At 36.9% G+C, this 14,577-nt stretch overlaps 3 protein-coding genes, 1 non-coding gene and 1 pseudogene across 6 annotated transcripts in view; 3 read left to right on the plus strand and 2 right to left on the minus strand.

The window, feature by feature from the left end:
• The window catches only part of LOC126710443 (pentatricopeptide repeat-containing protein At5g56310-like), a 42,239-nt gene extending 27,779 nt beyond the window's left edge, over positions 1-14,460 (minus strand). The window contains exons 1-3 of one of the 3 annotated variants that reach the window (XM_050410902.1): positions 12,908-14,460; positions 12,632-12,804; positions 12,252-12,544 (exon numbers count right to left, since the gene is read on the minus strand). In XM_050410902.1, coding sequence (XP_050266859.1) covers positions 12,980-14,377 — 1,398 coding nt within the window. In that variant the 5' untranslated portion in view covers positions 14,378-14,460 and the 3' untranslated portion in view covers positions 12,252-12,544; positions 12,632-12,804; positions 12,908-12,979. Of the gene's footprint in view, positions 1-12,251; positions 12,805-12,907 lie in introns of those variants that run through there. The other 2 variants (XM_050410900.1, XM_050410901.1) reach the window with 2 other exon arrangements.
• On the plus strand, positions 866-2,526 carry LOC126710447 (glutathione S-transferase APIC-like; annotated as a pseudogene).
• On the plus strand, positions 6,750-8,103 carry LOC126710449 (glutathione S-transferase-like). The gene is made up of 3 exons (XM_050410915.1): positions 6,750-7,035; positions 7,164-7,212; positions 7,346-8,103. Exons 1-3 carry the CDS (start codon positions 6,886-6,888, stop codon positions 7,792-7,794), a joined length of 648 nt encoding a protein of 215 aa, XP_050266872.1. The 5' UTR covers positions 6,750-6,885; the 3' UTR covers positions 7,795-8,103.
• LOC126710448 (glutathione S-transferase-like) lies at positions 10,805-12,214 on the plus strand. Its single transcript, XM_050410914.1, has 3 exons — positions 10,805-11,149; positions 11,278-11,326; positions 11,460-12,214. Exons 1-3 carry the CDS (start codon positions 11,000-11,002, stop codon positions 11,906-11,908), a joined length of 648 nt encoding a protein of 215 aa, XP_050266871.1. The 5' UTR covers positions 10,805-10,999; the 3' UTR covers positions 11,909-12,214.
• Positions 14,461-14,492: 32 nt separating the features above from the next.
• TRNAG-CCC (transfer RNA glycine (anticodon CCC)) lies at positions 14,493-14,563 on the minus strand. The gene has a single exon. It is a non-coding gene; the product is annotated as a tRNA-Gly (tRNA).
• Positions 14,564-14,577: the final 14 nt, after the last annotated feature.

Consider the following 14,577-nt stretch of genomic DNA (forward strand, 5'->3'; position numbering starts at 1 on the left):
TTAATCCCTAATTTAGTCTCTTTTTTGTGATTCATTCAGCTTTTTCGCTATTAACTTGGCAATTTGACCATAAAGGTGCATTAAAATTAACTTCGAAAGCCCATACTCTAACAAATTAATCGTTTTGGGCCTTCTAAACCTAACTCCACTATACTAAGTGGGCTTAGCCAGTTTTGGCCCCCTTATAGGCTACTTTGATGATTACATCGCCATCAGCCTAACATTATTTTCTTCGGGGGTTGAGGTTGTTGCTATCATATTAGAGCGTATGTAACGAATAGGGAAAAATGTTTCTCTCTAAACTTGTTTGGAGAAAAACCTTTCAAATTTATCCTTTATGTATATATATATATATTAAAAATCTAACCGTTGGATTGCATATTTTTTATATTCTTAATATACATGTTAAATTTTGTTTAAATTGTAAATCATTTACTATTCAATCAATAAACTTATTTTTTATGCATAAATTTATACTACAAAAACTTGAAATTTAAACAAGTGGTTGATGACATAGTTATTAATTTTTTATCTTTTTGAAATTTTATAAACATGAAGGATATAATAAAAATATGTAATTTAACTATTAAATTTTCAAAATTTACATCTAATAAAAATATATAAAAAGAGTACGGAGATAAACGTTTTCCACAAAGTAGAGCGTTGAATTTTTTAAGCCACTGGAGCTTTGGCTAAAATTTATCAATTTGTAAGTAAAATATTACTAATTTGGTCCTCATGCTCACCAGTAAAATAGTAATACTTGTTTTGGTCGGCATAATATAGTACTTGAAAAGCCACCAAACCAATAATAGTGGTTGATAAAACAAATCATCTAAAATAAAGAATTCTGTTTTGGTCAGCTGCCACTTTCAACTTTCTGTTTCTATGGACCTTTGCCAGGATTAAGAATTCTCATTCGGCCAAAATAAATAAGGGACTATTCTATGATCTTACCCTTCCTTCCAAATACCAATTTAAATTATTCTTTCAAATACCAATATATAAATGGATCAGATAAGGCCTGTGGTACATTAATTGCTTGCTCTATCTCCTCTTTGTTTTTGATCATATAACCATTCTCCCCCATCATGGCAGCGATCAAAGTCCATGGAAGCCCTCTCTCAACAAATACACTGCGAGTTCTCGCTACCGTTTATGAGAAAGATCTTGACCATGAGTTTGTTCTTGTAGACATGAGTGCTGGTGAACATAAAAAAGAACATTTCCTGTCGACCCACAATGTAAGGAAACTAAAAACATTCATGTATCAACTTTTTTAGGATCAAGTACCAAAAGCCCAGTATTCATTATAATCATCAAGAAAAACAACAATGAAATAGGTTCAATTATTTTGTTGTTATTATAATCTTTTGGAGTCTAGCTAACATTTCCTTGTCTATGGCTATGCAGCCATTTGGTCAAGTTCCAGCTTTTGAAGATGGAGATCTCAAGCTCTTTGGTAAGTCTATATGCAATTGGTAGACATTTGTTATAGTTTTGCTCCTGTTTGGACCGGGGAGAAAGACATTAATATATCTCAATCAATTTCCCTTTTCTCACTCGTAAAATTGAAACTTTCATTAGCAGTATTAGTTTTTGGGACGAGTGTTAGTTTGTCACTCTCCTCTCTATCCGTTCAAGCATAATGGATGCATTTAATTAGTATTATCCTCATGCTTTGACCTTTTGTAATTCAGAATCAAGGGCAATTACTAGATACATTGCTTGTGAGTATGCTGACAAGGGAACCCAGCTGATATACCAAGACTCTAAGAAGATGGCAATTGCGTCTGTTTGGATGGAAGTGGAGGGCCAACAGTATGAACAGATAGCTGCAAACTAGCCTGGGAGCTGGTATATAAGCCATTACTGCTTGGCATGAGTGCAGACAAAGCACTTGTGGAGGAAAATGAACCTAAGCTAGCTAAGGTCCTTGATATCTACGAGAGTCGACTAGCTCAGTCAAAATACTTGGGAGGTGATTGCTTCACCCTGGCGGATTTGTACCATTTGCCCACTTTGCATTACTTGTTTGGGACACAAGTTAAAGCTGTTTGATTCACGCCCCCATGTGAGTGCTTGGATATAGCAGACATTACAGCAAGGCCAGCTTGGTTGAAGGCCCTTGCCTTGCAAAGCCAACAGTAAGGAATGGACTGCTATTGACCCTGGCGACTACTCTTTGCTATCGACCATATGTATGTGTGCTTTTACTCCATGTATTTTGATTTTAAATTTCAGAGTCTGCAGCCTTCAAAAAAAAAAAATTTCAGAGTCTGCCATTTTCAATGTGGAGCCTTGTATGTTTCTAGAGTTTGATTTCACAAGTGTTAGGACCCTTACTAAGGTGCATTGAGGCTTTGTGACTAGACAGTGCAGAGTGCAGGGCAGTGTGTTGGGATGTGCTGTTGTGACAGAGTGGCAAGGGAGGCTTGTAACCAGTAGCATTAAAGTGTTGTACTGTTGTACTATCGTTGTATTGCATTAAGTGTTGTACTTAGTTAGTTGAGCTTAGTTAGTTAAGCTGTGCTGTGTTGTACTTAGTTAGTTGAGCTTAGCTAGTTAAGCTGTGAAGAGTTGTACCTAGTTAGTTAGAATAGGATATAAGCTACAATTCAGATTGTAAGGGCATCCGCAGCCGGTTTTTATATCTCATCCTATTTTACCATCTCAAAAAGCAACTTTATCAATTATACCATACCATTTACAATATACCCAGCATTCCAAAACTCTATTATTTTACCATTTTATTAAAATATTATTTTTTAATCTTTTTTTATTATTTCTCTTTTTCTCCTCCTTTTCCTCTCTTTCACCCTCAACCTCTAGCACCGGCCTCAACCTCTAGCAAACCCATACCCAGCAAAATCACAAGAAGCAAATCACAACAAAAATTCACCCAAATCAAACAAGCACCAGAACTAAACAATCTCAACCTCTAGCACCGGCCACAACTAAACAAACGATCACCACCACGCCACCACTACCCTCTGCCCAAACAAACCCCGTAAACACCGAAACCCACCATCAAACCCATCGGAAAAAATCACAACCACCGAACCTAAATCCAACCACCCAACGCCAACCCGAACACCACCCAAACGCCACCCAAACGCCACCCAAATCCGACCCAAACGCCGGAAACCAGAACCAAAAACCCAAAATAAAAAAAACAAAACAAAACTCACCAAGTACCTACTACAAACCCAGCAAATCCATAACAACTCAACCAACCAAATGCCGTCCACCAACCCAAAAACCGGCCACCATGTTAACACCACCAAATCCACCAAACGCCGGTCTCTATGCCGATCTCCACATCGGTCTCCACGCCGATCTCCACCGCGTTGACCTCCAGCCACCAGGGCAGCCGCGCCACCAGCCTCGCCACCACGCCGATCTAGAAATCCGATCCGGCGTGAGCTCCGATCTGGGTTGGGGATTCGGCGTGACCTCCGAGAGAGAGAGAGAGGGGATGAGAAATAGAGAAAACGAAGAGAGAGAAAAGAAAGAGAAAAAATGAGAGGAGAGAGAGGAATTGCCGGGTAAAAAGAGTATTAAAAAATTATTTTTTTTTATACCATTCAGCTACAGTACCATCTTACATTTGAGATGGTACTGTAGCTAAATCTCAAAAAAAAAAAAGGCTTTTCGCATATGGCCTCTCAGTTGCTGAGCCTTTCTTGGGCTTGTATGCCAAATGTATCTTACATTTGGCATATGAAAAGCCCACTGCGGATGCTCTAAGAAGTGCATTGAAGAATAATACATTGAATAGCTAATTCTTGAATTGCTATAGGAGGAAGATTCCCTTGAAGAATCAATCAATGGAGGCCTAGTTCCCTCGAAGAACTACTAAACTGAGAATCAATAGATTGGATTCTTAACAACAAGTTGTTGTTGTGCCTTCAATCTTCAAGTTGAAAGCATCAAGTTTATGCACTATTTAAAACTCCTATGCCAGTGCAATGAGACTTGTTGCACTAGTAATCCATATGCATGCTCCTCAGGTTCATTTCAAGATTTATACCTACTCCATGTGATCCACTTCCCAGCCAATAAGGCAATCACAATAATACAAAGTACAAATTTTGTTAACGGATGTATTTTTTATTATAAAGAAACTCAATGTTATCGTCTTTATCATCCTTTCAATACAAATAAAAAGAATAAATAAACAAAAAAACATATAAATAAAAGTTAAATAATATATAAATTCTTAAGTTTATTTCAAGCCTTGACATTATGAAGAAAGAACCTGTGAGTAAAAAACAATAAAAAAGAAAGGAAATAAAGAAAAGAGCATTGGAGCAATAAGTGTAAGTTTGAACATTACTTTAAACAAGGTCAGAAAGCAACCAATATATATATCAACCGTGTGACCCATGGGTTAACTCAACCCACCATTTCAATGGGTTAGGTAGGCATCGACTCGTTTTCCACTAGTTAAAAAACTCCTAACAATATTTATATTTTTTCCTTCAAATTCAAACAGGTTATTATGTTTAAATCCAATTTTATAAGTTTTTAACTACAAAAAAGTTAAAGGCAAAAACGCTTATTTGGTCCTCATATTTTAGGCCTTGTTTCATTTTGGTCCTAATGTATTGAAAACATTCAATTTAGTCCTTGAATTTTCAACAAATTTTCATTTTGATCCTTGTGGATATCAACCACAAAAACAACTTGGTTGAAGGTCCTTGCCTTGCCAAAAAAATAAAGGGTAAATATCTCATAAGTCCTCCATGGGATGGACACAACAAATAGCCCCTTCTACTCTAGCGGGTCATTTATGGAGTGTGTGTGCTTTGACTTTATGTATATTAAATAGTGAAATGTTAACAGATGCCCTAAGGGCATTGGTTTAAAAAATATTTTTAGAAACATTTTATGGGAAAAGTAAAAAAAACAACTAATTTTTGACAATTTTTTATATTCCCCATTAAAGTGATATCGAAACTTTTCTAAAATTTTGAATTAACAAATATCATAAGGGCAACCGTTAACTGGATTCAAATTGAATTTAATGTTAACAATATGCCATTTTCAATGCATAGACTTGTATGTTTTAAGTTGCTTTCACTCACTAATTTAAAATAGTGCATAAACTTGATACCTCAAACTGGAAGATTGGAGAAAAAACAACTGTAACAGCTTATGAAAGCAACTTAAAAACATACAAAGCAAGTCTTTCATTCCAATGCAATGGGACTTGTAACACTTGTTGCACTAATAAACCATATATGTGCTCATTAGGTTCGTGTCCCACTTTTAAACAAAGTTTATCTCTCTCTCTCTCTCTCTCTCAATAATTCAACATCAAATAATTTATGTTCTTAATATTATCATTAACATAACATGTCATAAGTGAATAACATGTACCAAAAAAAACACATTCTTAATGGGAAAAAAATGTAAGTAAAGTAAAAGAAAAACATATTTTTAATAAAAGTAATGAAAAAAAAAGGGTTTAGAAAAAAATAATAATAATGATTTTCTTACATAACAGCCAAATAACCACATGGAATTTTTAACATAACCCTTGGTTTATACCTACCCCATATGATCCAAATCCCAACCAATGAATAATATGATACAAACTTTGTCAACAGAGAAAACAAAGTCTGGTTAATAACACGATTTTAATAACTGAATATAGCACCATTTTCAAAGCAAGAGAATCTCGATGAATTGGTAATAAGTGTCTAAGTTTATCTACAAGATTAATGAAATTATCAAGTTGTAGACAAGAAAAGGTTAAATCAGTCTTTTCGTTTTTTTTTTTTTTTGGATAGTAGGACAAATATATTTTTGCTAGGAATAATGCTGTACACCTGAGAAAATGCTACGAATATGCTCTATTTCTCGCTATTGATCCTTTTTTATATTAGTTTATTCAAGAAAGGAACGAATGTTACTGAATGGATGGAGCACCCCAAAAGACTAAAAGATAAACGAGTCAACAGCAGTGTGGACCACTAACCGATCAAAACCCAACCAATCTTTCACCTTCGCATTATATTCTCGGTTCTCTAATGAAATGGACAAAAAGATTAAAGTCATTGCCTATTTGGCTGTATTACACTGCTTCTGCCTACAAAGTCGTCCTTTTCTAACATTATCTTCTGCACTAGGCTGAAGAAAACGTGTCCATTATGCCCTGTGGCTGTGAGGACTCGACTAGATTTGGATCCTAGTGTCCATGTAATTCAAAGTAAAATATATAGTCGACACCGTAACTACCGGTTAAGAAATTGCTTTATATATCAATTTTTTTACTTTATCGCAAAATTTTGAACGGCTTTATAGGGTAGGGAGCCAATCGAGCTAACTTATTTTCAGCCTTTCTGATCAATTCATGCTAATCTTTGCCAATTCATTTAAAATTTAACTGCTTAAATAATTTAATTGTGATTAAACTAAACTAAAGTTAATATGAATAGGCAAAATTTAGACTTTATATTTAGTCTTTAACTGGACACTCAAGTCTCTCACATTGGGGTTGTGACTGACTTTAAGAGCTTATGTAACATCCTAGAAGAAGCCACGGAGAGCCTGATTCAGACACCTTTGACCATTCATACTAATAAAGTTGTACCTTTCTCTTTTTCTATCCAAATAAAATAGACGGGAGGGGGCAGGTTAAATCATTGTGTATGTAATAAGCTGTCACGAAATTTCTGTTTCCCCGACTTTGTCCAGGATTAGATTGCAAATTCACAGTTTGATAGACTTTTCAAATGGAGCATTCTAGAAAAGCTATTTGTAACCCACCCAACTTGGAAAATATAGTATAAAGTATAACCACTTCCCTCATTGCCATAAGCCATCTACTCCTTTCTCTATCTCCTCTTTGTTTCTCATCATTCAAATTCAGCAGTCATGGCAGCCATCAAAGCCCATGGAAACCTTATCTCAACACCTACAAACCGAGTTCTAGTTACCCTTTATGAGAAAGAGCTTGAATTTGAGTTTGTTTCTGTAGATATGAGTACTGGTGAACATAAAAAAGATCATTTCCTGTCCCTCAATGTAAGGAAACTAAACATTCATGTATCTCAACTACTTAGGATTATGTATAGTATTGCCTTTCCAATCTTTGTATTTCCTAACATAATTATTATAATATTTTTTAATCTAACATATACTTGTTTATGCAGCCATTTGGTCAAATTCCAGCTTTAGAACATGGAGATCTGAAGCTCTTTGGTAAAGTTTACATGAAATAGGCAAACATTAATTTTTTACTAAAATATTATATATATATTCCAACCATCAAACATACTCTTAATGGATGCATATAATTAGTATGATCCTCATGCTTCGGCCTTTTGTAATGCAGAATCAAGGGCAATTACCAAATTCGTTGCCTGCGAGTATGCTAACAAGGGAACCCAACTGATACACCAAGACTCCAAGAAGATGGCAATCACATTGGTTTGGATGGAGGTGGAGGCCCAACAGTATGACCCAGTAGCTTCAAAGCTAGTCGGGGAGCTGGGAATAAAGCCATTGCTTGGCATGGTTACAGACAAAGCAGTTGTGGAGGAAAATGAAGCTAAGCTGGCTAAGGTTCTTGATGTCTATGAGAAACGACTGGCTCATTCAAAATACTTGGGAGGTGACTGCTTCACCTTGGCAGATTTACATCACCTTCCAACTCTTCAATACTTGTTGGGCACACAATCTCAAAAGCTCTTTGATTCACGCCCCCATGTCAGTGCATGGGTAGCTGATATCACAGCAAGGCCAGCTTGGTTGAAGGTCCAAGCCATGCGAAAGAAGCACTAAGGAGTTAGCTGCAGCCTGCTACTCTATTTTAATTTTTCTTAAATAAGCATGCCCTTTGACCCATATGTGTTTTGAGTTCAGTGTTACGATCTCCTACTTCAATGTGGGATACTATGTTTTTAGGAGCCTTAAGAGTCCACACTAGATGTGGTAAATGTGCCAAATGCCAAATATTTGGCACATTTGCCACACCAAACACAAAAAAACCCTCTTTATCAGATGTTCCAAATGTTATAATTTTTGCAACATGCTACAGTATCATCACATATTTGCCACTGTACGAACAGATGTGGCAAATACTTTTATTAATTTTTTATTCCTCTTTTTCTCTCGTCTCTCCGCCAGTCTCACTCTCTCCACCCAATCCTCTCCTCGCTCTCTCACCCCAATCCTCTCCTCTAAACCCCAACCCTCACTGCTCTTCCACGCCGACGCCGACGCTAACGCCGACTGGTTGAGGCAATTGATGGGTCACAGAGGATTTGGTTGAGGCAGTTGGGCTGGGTGTTGGCGGAGGTGGGTTTCGATAGAGCTGGGTTTCGATAGGTGAGTTTTGTTGGAAATATTTTAGTGAATAAACTAGTTTTGATACAAAAATAATATCCCAAATAATTAACAAGAACATAAAATAAAAAAAGGAATTTAGAATAATCTCACAATGCTATAGAATCACGCTGTGAAAGCGTTGTTCTTAAAGATTGATTCGTGCCACCCAAAGTAAAACTTGATGCGATTGGTTTTCTTGGCCAAACAATCCCCCAGGATTAGACTATAGCGTCAACCTTTGTGATGTACGCACTTCCACTCACAAAAGATTTAAGAACAACCCTCTATTGTCTTTCCTTAGAACAAATATTCTTGTAGAAAAATATGTGGAAGAGAAAAATAGTAGAATTGTGTATATTTAAAACATAGAGTAGTAAAAAGATCCTTTTAGAAAATGTGTTATAATGAGTCTCATAATTGCCCAACGGCTATTTTACTCATAAATTTCCAACGGCTAGAAAATAAATAAGAATAAAAGAGTTTTGAACACACACCTACACCAACAAGTTTTTTGTTGGGTTTTCGATTGAAGGTGAGTTTTCGGTGGAAGGGGCTTTCGGCTAAAGGTGAGTTTTTGGTTGAATGGGTTTTCGTTTGAAGCTAGGTTTTCAGTTGAAGGTGAGTTTTCTTTGTTGGGTTTTCGGTTGAAGGTGGGTTTTCAGTGGAAGGGGCTTTCGACTGAAGGTGAGTTTTTGGTTGAATGGGTTTTCGTTTGAAGCTGGGTTTTCAGTTGAAGCTGGGGCTTTTGCTTTGGTTATAGTATCAATGGGTGGTGGTGATGAAGGTTTTGGGTCGGTGATTGGTTGAGGCAGTTGATGGGTCGCGAAGGATTTGGCTGGGGTTTGGCTGGATTTGTTTGGGTTAGGGTTTGATTGGGACTTGTTTGGGTCGTGGAGGATTTGGCTGGGATTTGATGGGTTGTTTGGGTTGGGGTTATGGTTGTTTGTTGTGGAATTTGGCTGGATTTGTTTAGGTGTTCTTTGAGTTGTGTTTTTGGTTGTGGAGGATGTGGTGGTTGTGTGGTGGTGGTTGTTGGTTGTTGGCAGCAATGTGGTGGCAGTTGATTGTGTTTGATGAGTTGTAAATATTATTTTAATATGTAGTAAATATTATTTTAATATATAGAATTGAATGATAAAACATCTGATAAATAGGATGTTGTAAAATGATGTGGTAAAATAATAAAGTAGGCATTTGATGTGGTAAAATAACATAATTTTTGCAACATCTACTATGAATGCTCTACGAGTTGTTACTTGTATGTTTTAAGTTGCTTTCACTCACTAATTTAAAATAGTGCATAAACTTGATACCTCAAACTGGAAGATTGGAGAAAAAACAACTGTGACAGCTTAACTTAAAAACATACAAAGCAAGTCTTTCATTCCAATGCAAAGGGACTTGTAACACTTGTTGCACTAATAAACCATACATGTGCTCATTAGGTTCGTGTCCCACTTTTCAACAAAGTTTATCTCTCTCTCTCTCTCTCAAAATAATTCAATATCAAATAATTTATGTTCTTAATATTATCATTAACATAACATGTCATAAGTGAATAACATGTACCAGAAAAAACACATTCTTAATGGGAAAAAAATGTAAGTAAAGTAAAAGAAAAACATATTTTTAATAAAAGTAATGAAAAAAAAGGGTTTAGAAAAAAATAATAATGATGATTTTCTTACATAACAGCCAAATAACCACATGGAATTTTTAACATAACCCTTGGTTTATACCTACCCCATATGATCCAAATCCCAACCAATGAATGATAAGATACAAACTTTGTCAACAGAGAAAACAAAGTCTGGTTAATAACACGATTTTAATAACCGAATATAGCACCATTTTCAAAGCAAGAGAACCTCGATGAATTGGTAATAAGTGTCTAAGTTTATCTACAAGATTAATGAAATTATCAAGTTGTAGACAAGAAAAGGTTAAATCAGTCTTTTCGTTTTTTTTTTGATGGTAGGATAAATATATTTTGCTAGGAATAATGCTATACACCTGAGAAAATGCTACGAATATGCTCTATTTCTCGCTATTGATCCTTTTTTATATTAGTTTATTGAATGGATGGAGCACCCCAAAAGACTAAAAGATAAACGAGTCAACAGCAGTGTGGACCAATAACCGATCAAAACCCAACCAATCTTTTGCCGTCGCATTATATTCTCGGTTCTCTAATGAAACGGACATAAAGTCATTGCCTATCTGTTTGGCTGTATTACTCTGCTTCTGTCTACAAAGTCGTCCTTTTCTAACACTATCTTCTGCACTAGGCTGAAGAAAACGTGTCCATTATGCCCTAGAAGCCACGGAGAGCCTGATTCAGACACCTTTGACCATTCATACTAATAAAGTTGTACCTTTCTCTTTTTCTATCCAAATAAAATAGACGGGAGGGGGCAGGTTGAATCATTGTGTATGTAATAAGCTGCCACGAAATTTCTGCTTCCCCGACTTTGTTCAGGATTAGGTTGAAAATTCACAGTTTGATAAGACTTTTCAAATAGAGCATTCTAGAAAAGCTATTTGCAACCTACCCAACTTGGAAATTATAGTATAAAGTATACCACTTCCCTCATTGCCATAAGCTATCTATTCCTTTCTCTATCTCCTCTTTGTTTCTCATCATTCAAATTCAGCAGTCATGGCAGCCATCAAAGCCCATGGAAGCCTTATCTCAACAGCTACAAACCGAGTTCTAGTTACCCTTTATGAGAAAGAGCTTGAATTTGAGTTTGTTTCTGTAGATATGAGTACTGGTGAACATAAAAAAGATCATTTCCTGTCCCTCAATGTAAGGAAACTAAACATTCATGTATCTCAACAATTTAGGATTATGTATAGTATTGCCTTTCCAATCTTTGTATTTCCTAACATAATTATTATAATATTTTTTAATCTAACATACACTTGTTTATGTAGCCATTTGGTCAAGTTCCAGCTTTAGAACATGGAGATCTGAAGCTCTTTGGTAAAGTTTACATGAAATAGGCAAACATTAATTTTTTACTAAAATATTATACATATATTACAACCATCAAACATACTCTTAATGGATGCATATAATTAGTATGATCCTCATGCTTCGGCCTTTTGTAATGCAGAATCAAGGGCAATTACCAAATTCGTTGCCTGCGAGTATGCTAACAAGGGAACCCAACTGATACACCAAGACTCCAAGAAGATGGCAATCACATTGGTTTGGATGGAGGTGGAGGCCCAACAGTATGACCCAGTAGCTTCAAAGCTAGTCTGGGAGCTGAGAATAAAGCCATTGGTTGGCATGGTTACAGACAAAGCAATTGTGGAGGAAAATGAAGCTAAGCTGGCTAAGGTTCTTGATGTCTATGAGAAACGACTGGCTCATTCAAAATACTTGGGAGGTGACTGCTTCACCTTGGCAGATTTACATCACCTTCCAACTCTTCAATACTTGTTGGGCACACAATCTCAAAAGCTCTTTGATTCACGCCCCCATGTCAGTGCATGGGTAGCTGATATCACAGCAAGGCCAGCTTGGTTGAAGGTCCAAGCCATGCGAAAGAAGCACTAAGGAGTTAGCTGCAGCCTGCTACTCTATTTTAATTTTTATTAAATAAGCATGCCCTTTGACCTATGTGTGTTTTGAGTTCAGTGTTACAATCTCCTACTTCAATGTGGGAGACTGTTTTTATGAGCCTTAACGAGTTGTTACTAGTGTTTTTCCTTCAGTCGTCAAGTAGGAGGCATGAAGTTTATGGTGTTTTGCCTTCAATCTTCAAGTTGGAGGCATGAAGTTTATGTACTATATCTATCAAAAAAAGTGTGTACTACTTTATCATATTAAATGTTTACTCTTGCACAATTTAGAGATCACCAATTCATATGCTTCAAACAAAAGATTATACGATCCCGACTGCACAATTCATCCTTATTCTCTTAAAAGCCGAAAATTGCAATTCAACAATTGTAGTTTCTTATACAGTGTAACTAGTTGAACTAGGAACTAGAGGGAATTGACATATCCGGAGTCTTAAGATAAAAAAATTCTAGATAAGCAATAGCTTGTCCTCAACTCTAAGTGGAAATAATTGCCCACTGCCCTGTTCACTCACTGAGAAGTGAAAACAGGGAGCTAATTTGAACATTTCCAATTATTCTGGTTGCTGAAAATCCCAATACAATGCTATAAATGAATTATTAGTCCCTACTGTACAACAACAACAATCAAATCTTAGTCCCAAAATATGTGGGGCTGGCTATAGATCCTCAACAAAAAGTATAGAGTAGTGTTTACCTTTGAACTGAAATCAAAATTGGGATGCTGAGGTAGAAGGTTGAAACAGGCACATCAAGTTCAATTAAAGTGTAGCTTCGACTGACAGCAAATAATGTGATTCAACAACCAAAAGATCGCAGCTTTGAAGCGGATGTTTTTATTCCTTCCCTTAAGTAAGCTATTTAGAGCATCTGTATGGCCATTTAAGTAAGAAGATGCAAATTGATTAAATCATTAATACTGAGGCCAAATATTTGTGCTAAGTCAGAGTGTTCAGAAAAGTTGTAAAATTACCAGGGTCAAATCAGACCATAGAGGCACATCTATTAAACAAACAGGATAATCATCTCTCCGCATGCATATGACTTAATGTGCTACTAATAATTCATAAACATGCTCCTGAGGTTCAAGCTCCACAGAACTACGACCCAAGTCCTTCATAAGTCCTCTCTCTTTCATCATAATCCGCACTTTCTCAACATCACTCCATCTTCCCATCTCTGCATACAGATTAGAGAGCACAACATAGTAACCACTATTCTCTGGTTCCAGTTCCACAAGCTTCCAAGCTGCAAACTCACTGAATTTCAAATTCCCCCGAGCTCTAGAACCAGCAAGCAACGATCCCCACATAGCTTTCGTAGGCTCAAAAGGCATGTCTCTTATGAATTTGAAAGTGTCTTCAAGATATCCAGCACGCGCAAACAGATCCACCATACATGCATAATGTTTAACACCGGGTGAAAACCCATACTTCCCACCAATCAAGGAATTAAATATCCATCTTCCGGTATCCACAAATCCAGAGTGACTACAAGCACAAAGCACTCCAACCAAAGTCACTTCATCGGCCTTGAACCCTTCTAGCTCCATTCTATTAAACCACAAAACCGCCTCTTCACCACTTTTAGCAAGTGCTAGTCCTTTGATAAGTGCATTCCACGTAAACACATTCTTCTCCTTCATGCTTTCGAAAACACACAACCCCTCTTCAATTCTCCCACATTTTCCATACATGTCAATCAAAGCAGTCCCCAAAATCACATCCAATTCCCATCCACTCCTCTTTATAAAATCATGAATCCACACCCCCATATCAAGGGCCCCAAAGTTTGCACACGCCGCCAATGCATTGACCATAGTAACATGATTTGGCACCACGCCTGCATATTGCATTTGCTCAAAAGCCATCAAAGCATCATCATATTTCCCAGCATTCTTATACCCCATAATCAAAACCGTCCACGACACAACATCTCTCTGAGTCATTTCGTCAAACACTTTATGACATAACCCCATTTGTCCACACGATGCGTACACATCCAACAATGAATTTTGGACATAAATATCATAAAGATGACCCAATTTCACGACATGGGTATGTACGCATTGAGCTTGTTTAAGATCATGGGAGTCAGACAAGGACTTGAGGAGGAAAGGGAAGGTATAATTATTAGCAAGTATACAGTTTCTATGCATGTGGGTGTATATATAGAGAGGGGTGTGGGGGATGTGAGAGTGAGAGAAGGCTCTAATGAGAGTGTTGCAAATGAAAACATGGGGTCTGTGTAGTTGAGTAAAGAGAGCAAGAGCCGAATCCAACACGCCTAATGATTGGGACGCAGTGATGAAGTGGTGGGCAATAGTGGTGTTTGAGTATAGGCCTTGGAGGATGAGTTGGGCTTGAATTTGGTGTATGTGTTTAAGAGACGTGCAATTGCTTAGTAGATACACAATCTTGCTTGTAATAGTATTCATCATCATTGGTTGCAAAACGAAACTGACTTCCAGGATGAGTGAGTATTTATACAAGTATCTTCGTTGCTTTTTATTCTTCTAGAATCTATCTCAGCCAACCAAAAAAATAAAAAAAAAGGGTTGCGCAACCGGGGAATCGAACCCCGGTCAGTACCGTGGGAGGGTACTATGATACCACTACACCAGTTGCGCCTCTTTGTGTTACT

The sequence above is a fragment of the Quercus robur genome, chromosome 12, assembly GCF_932294415.1.
Source record: "Quercus robur chromosome 12, dhQueRobu3.1, whole genome shotgun sequence".
In the NCBI taxonomy this organism is placed as follows: domain Eukaryota; kingdom Viridiplantae; phylum Streptophyta; class Magnoliopsida; order Fagales; family Fagaceae; genus Quercus; species Quercus robur.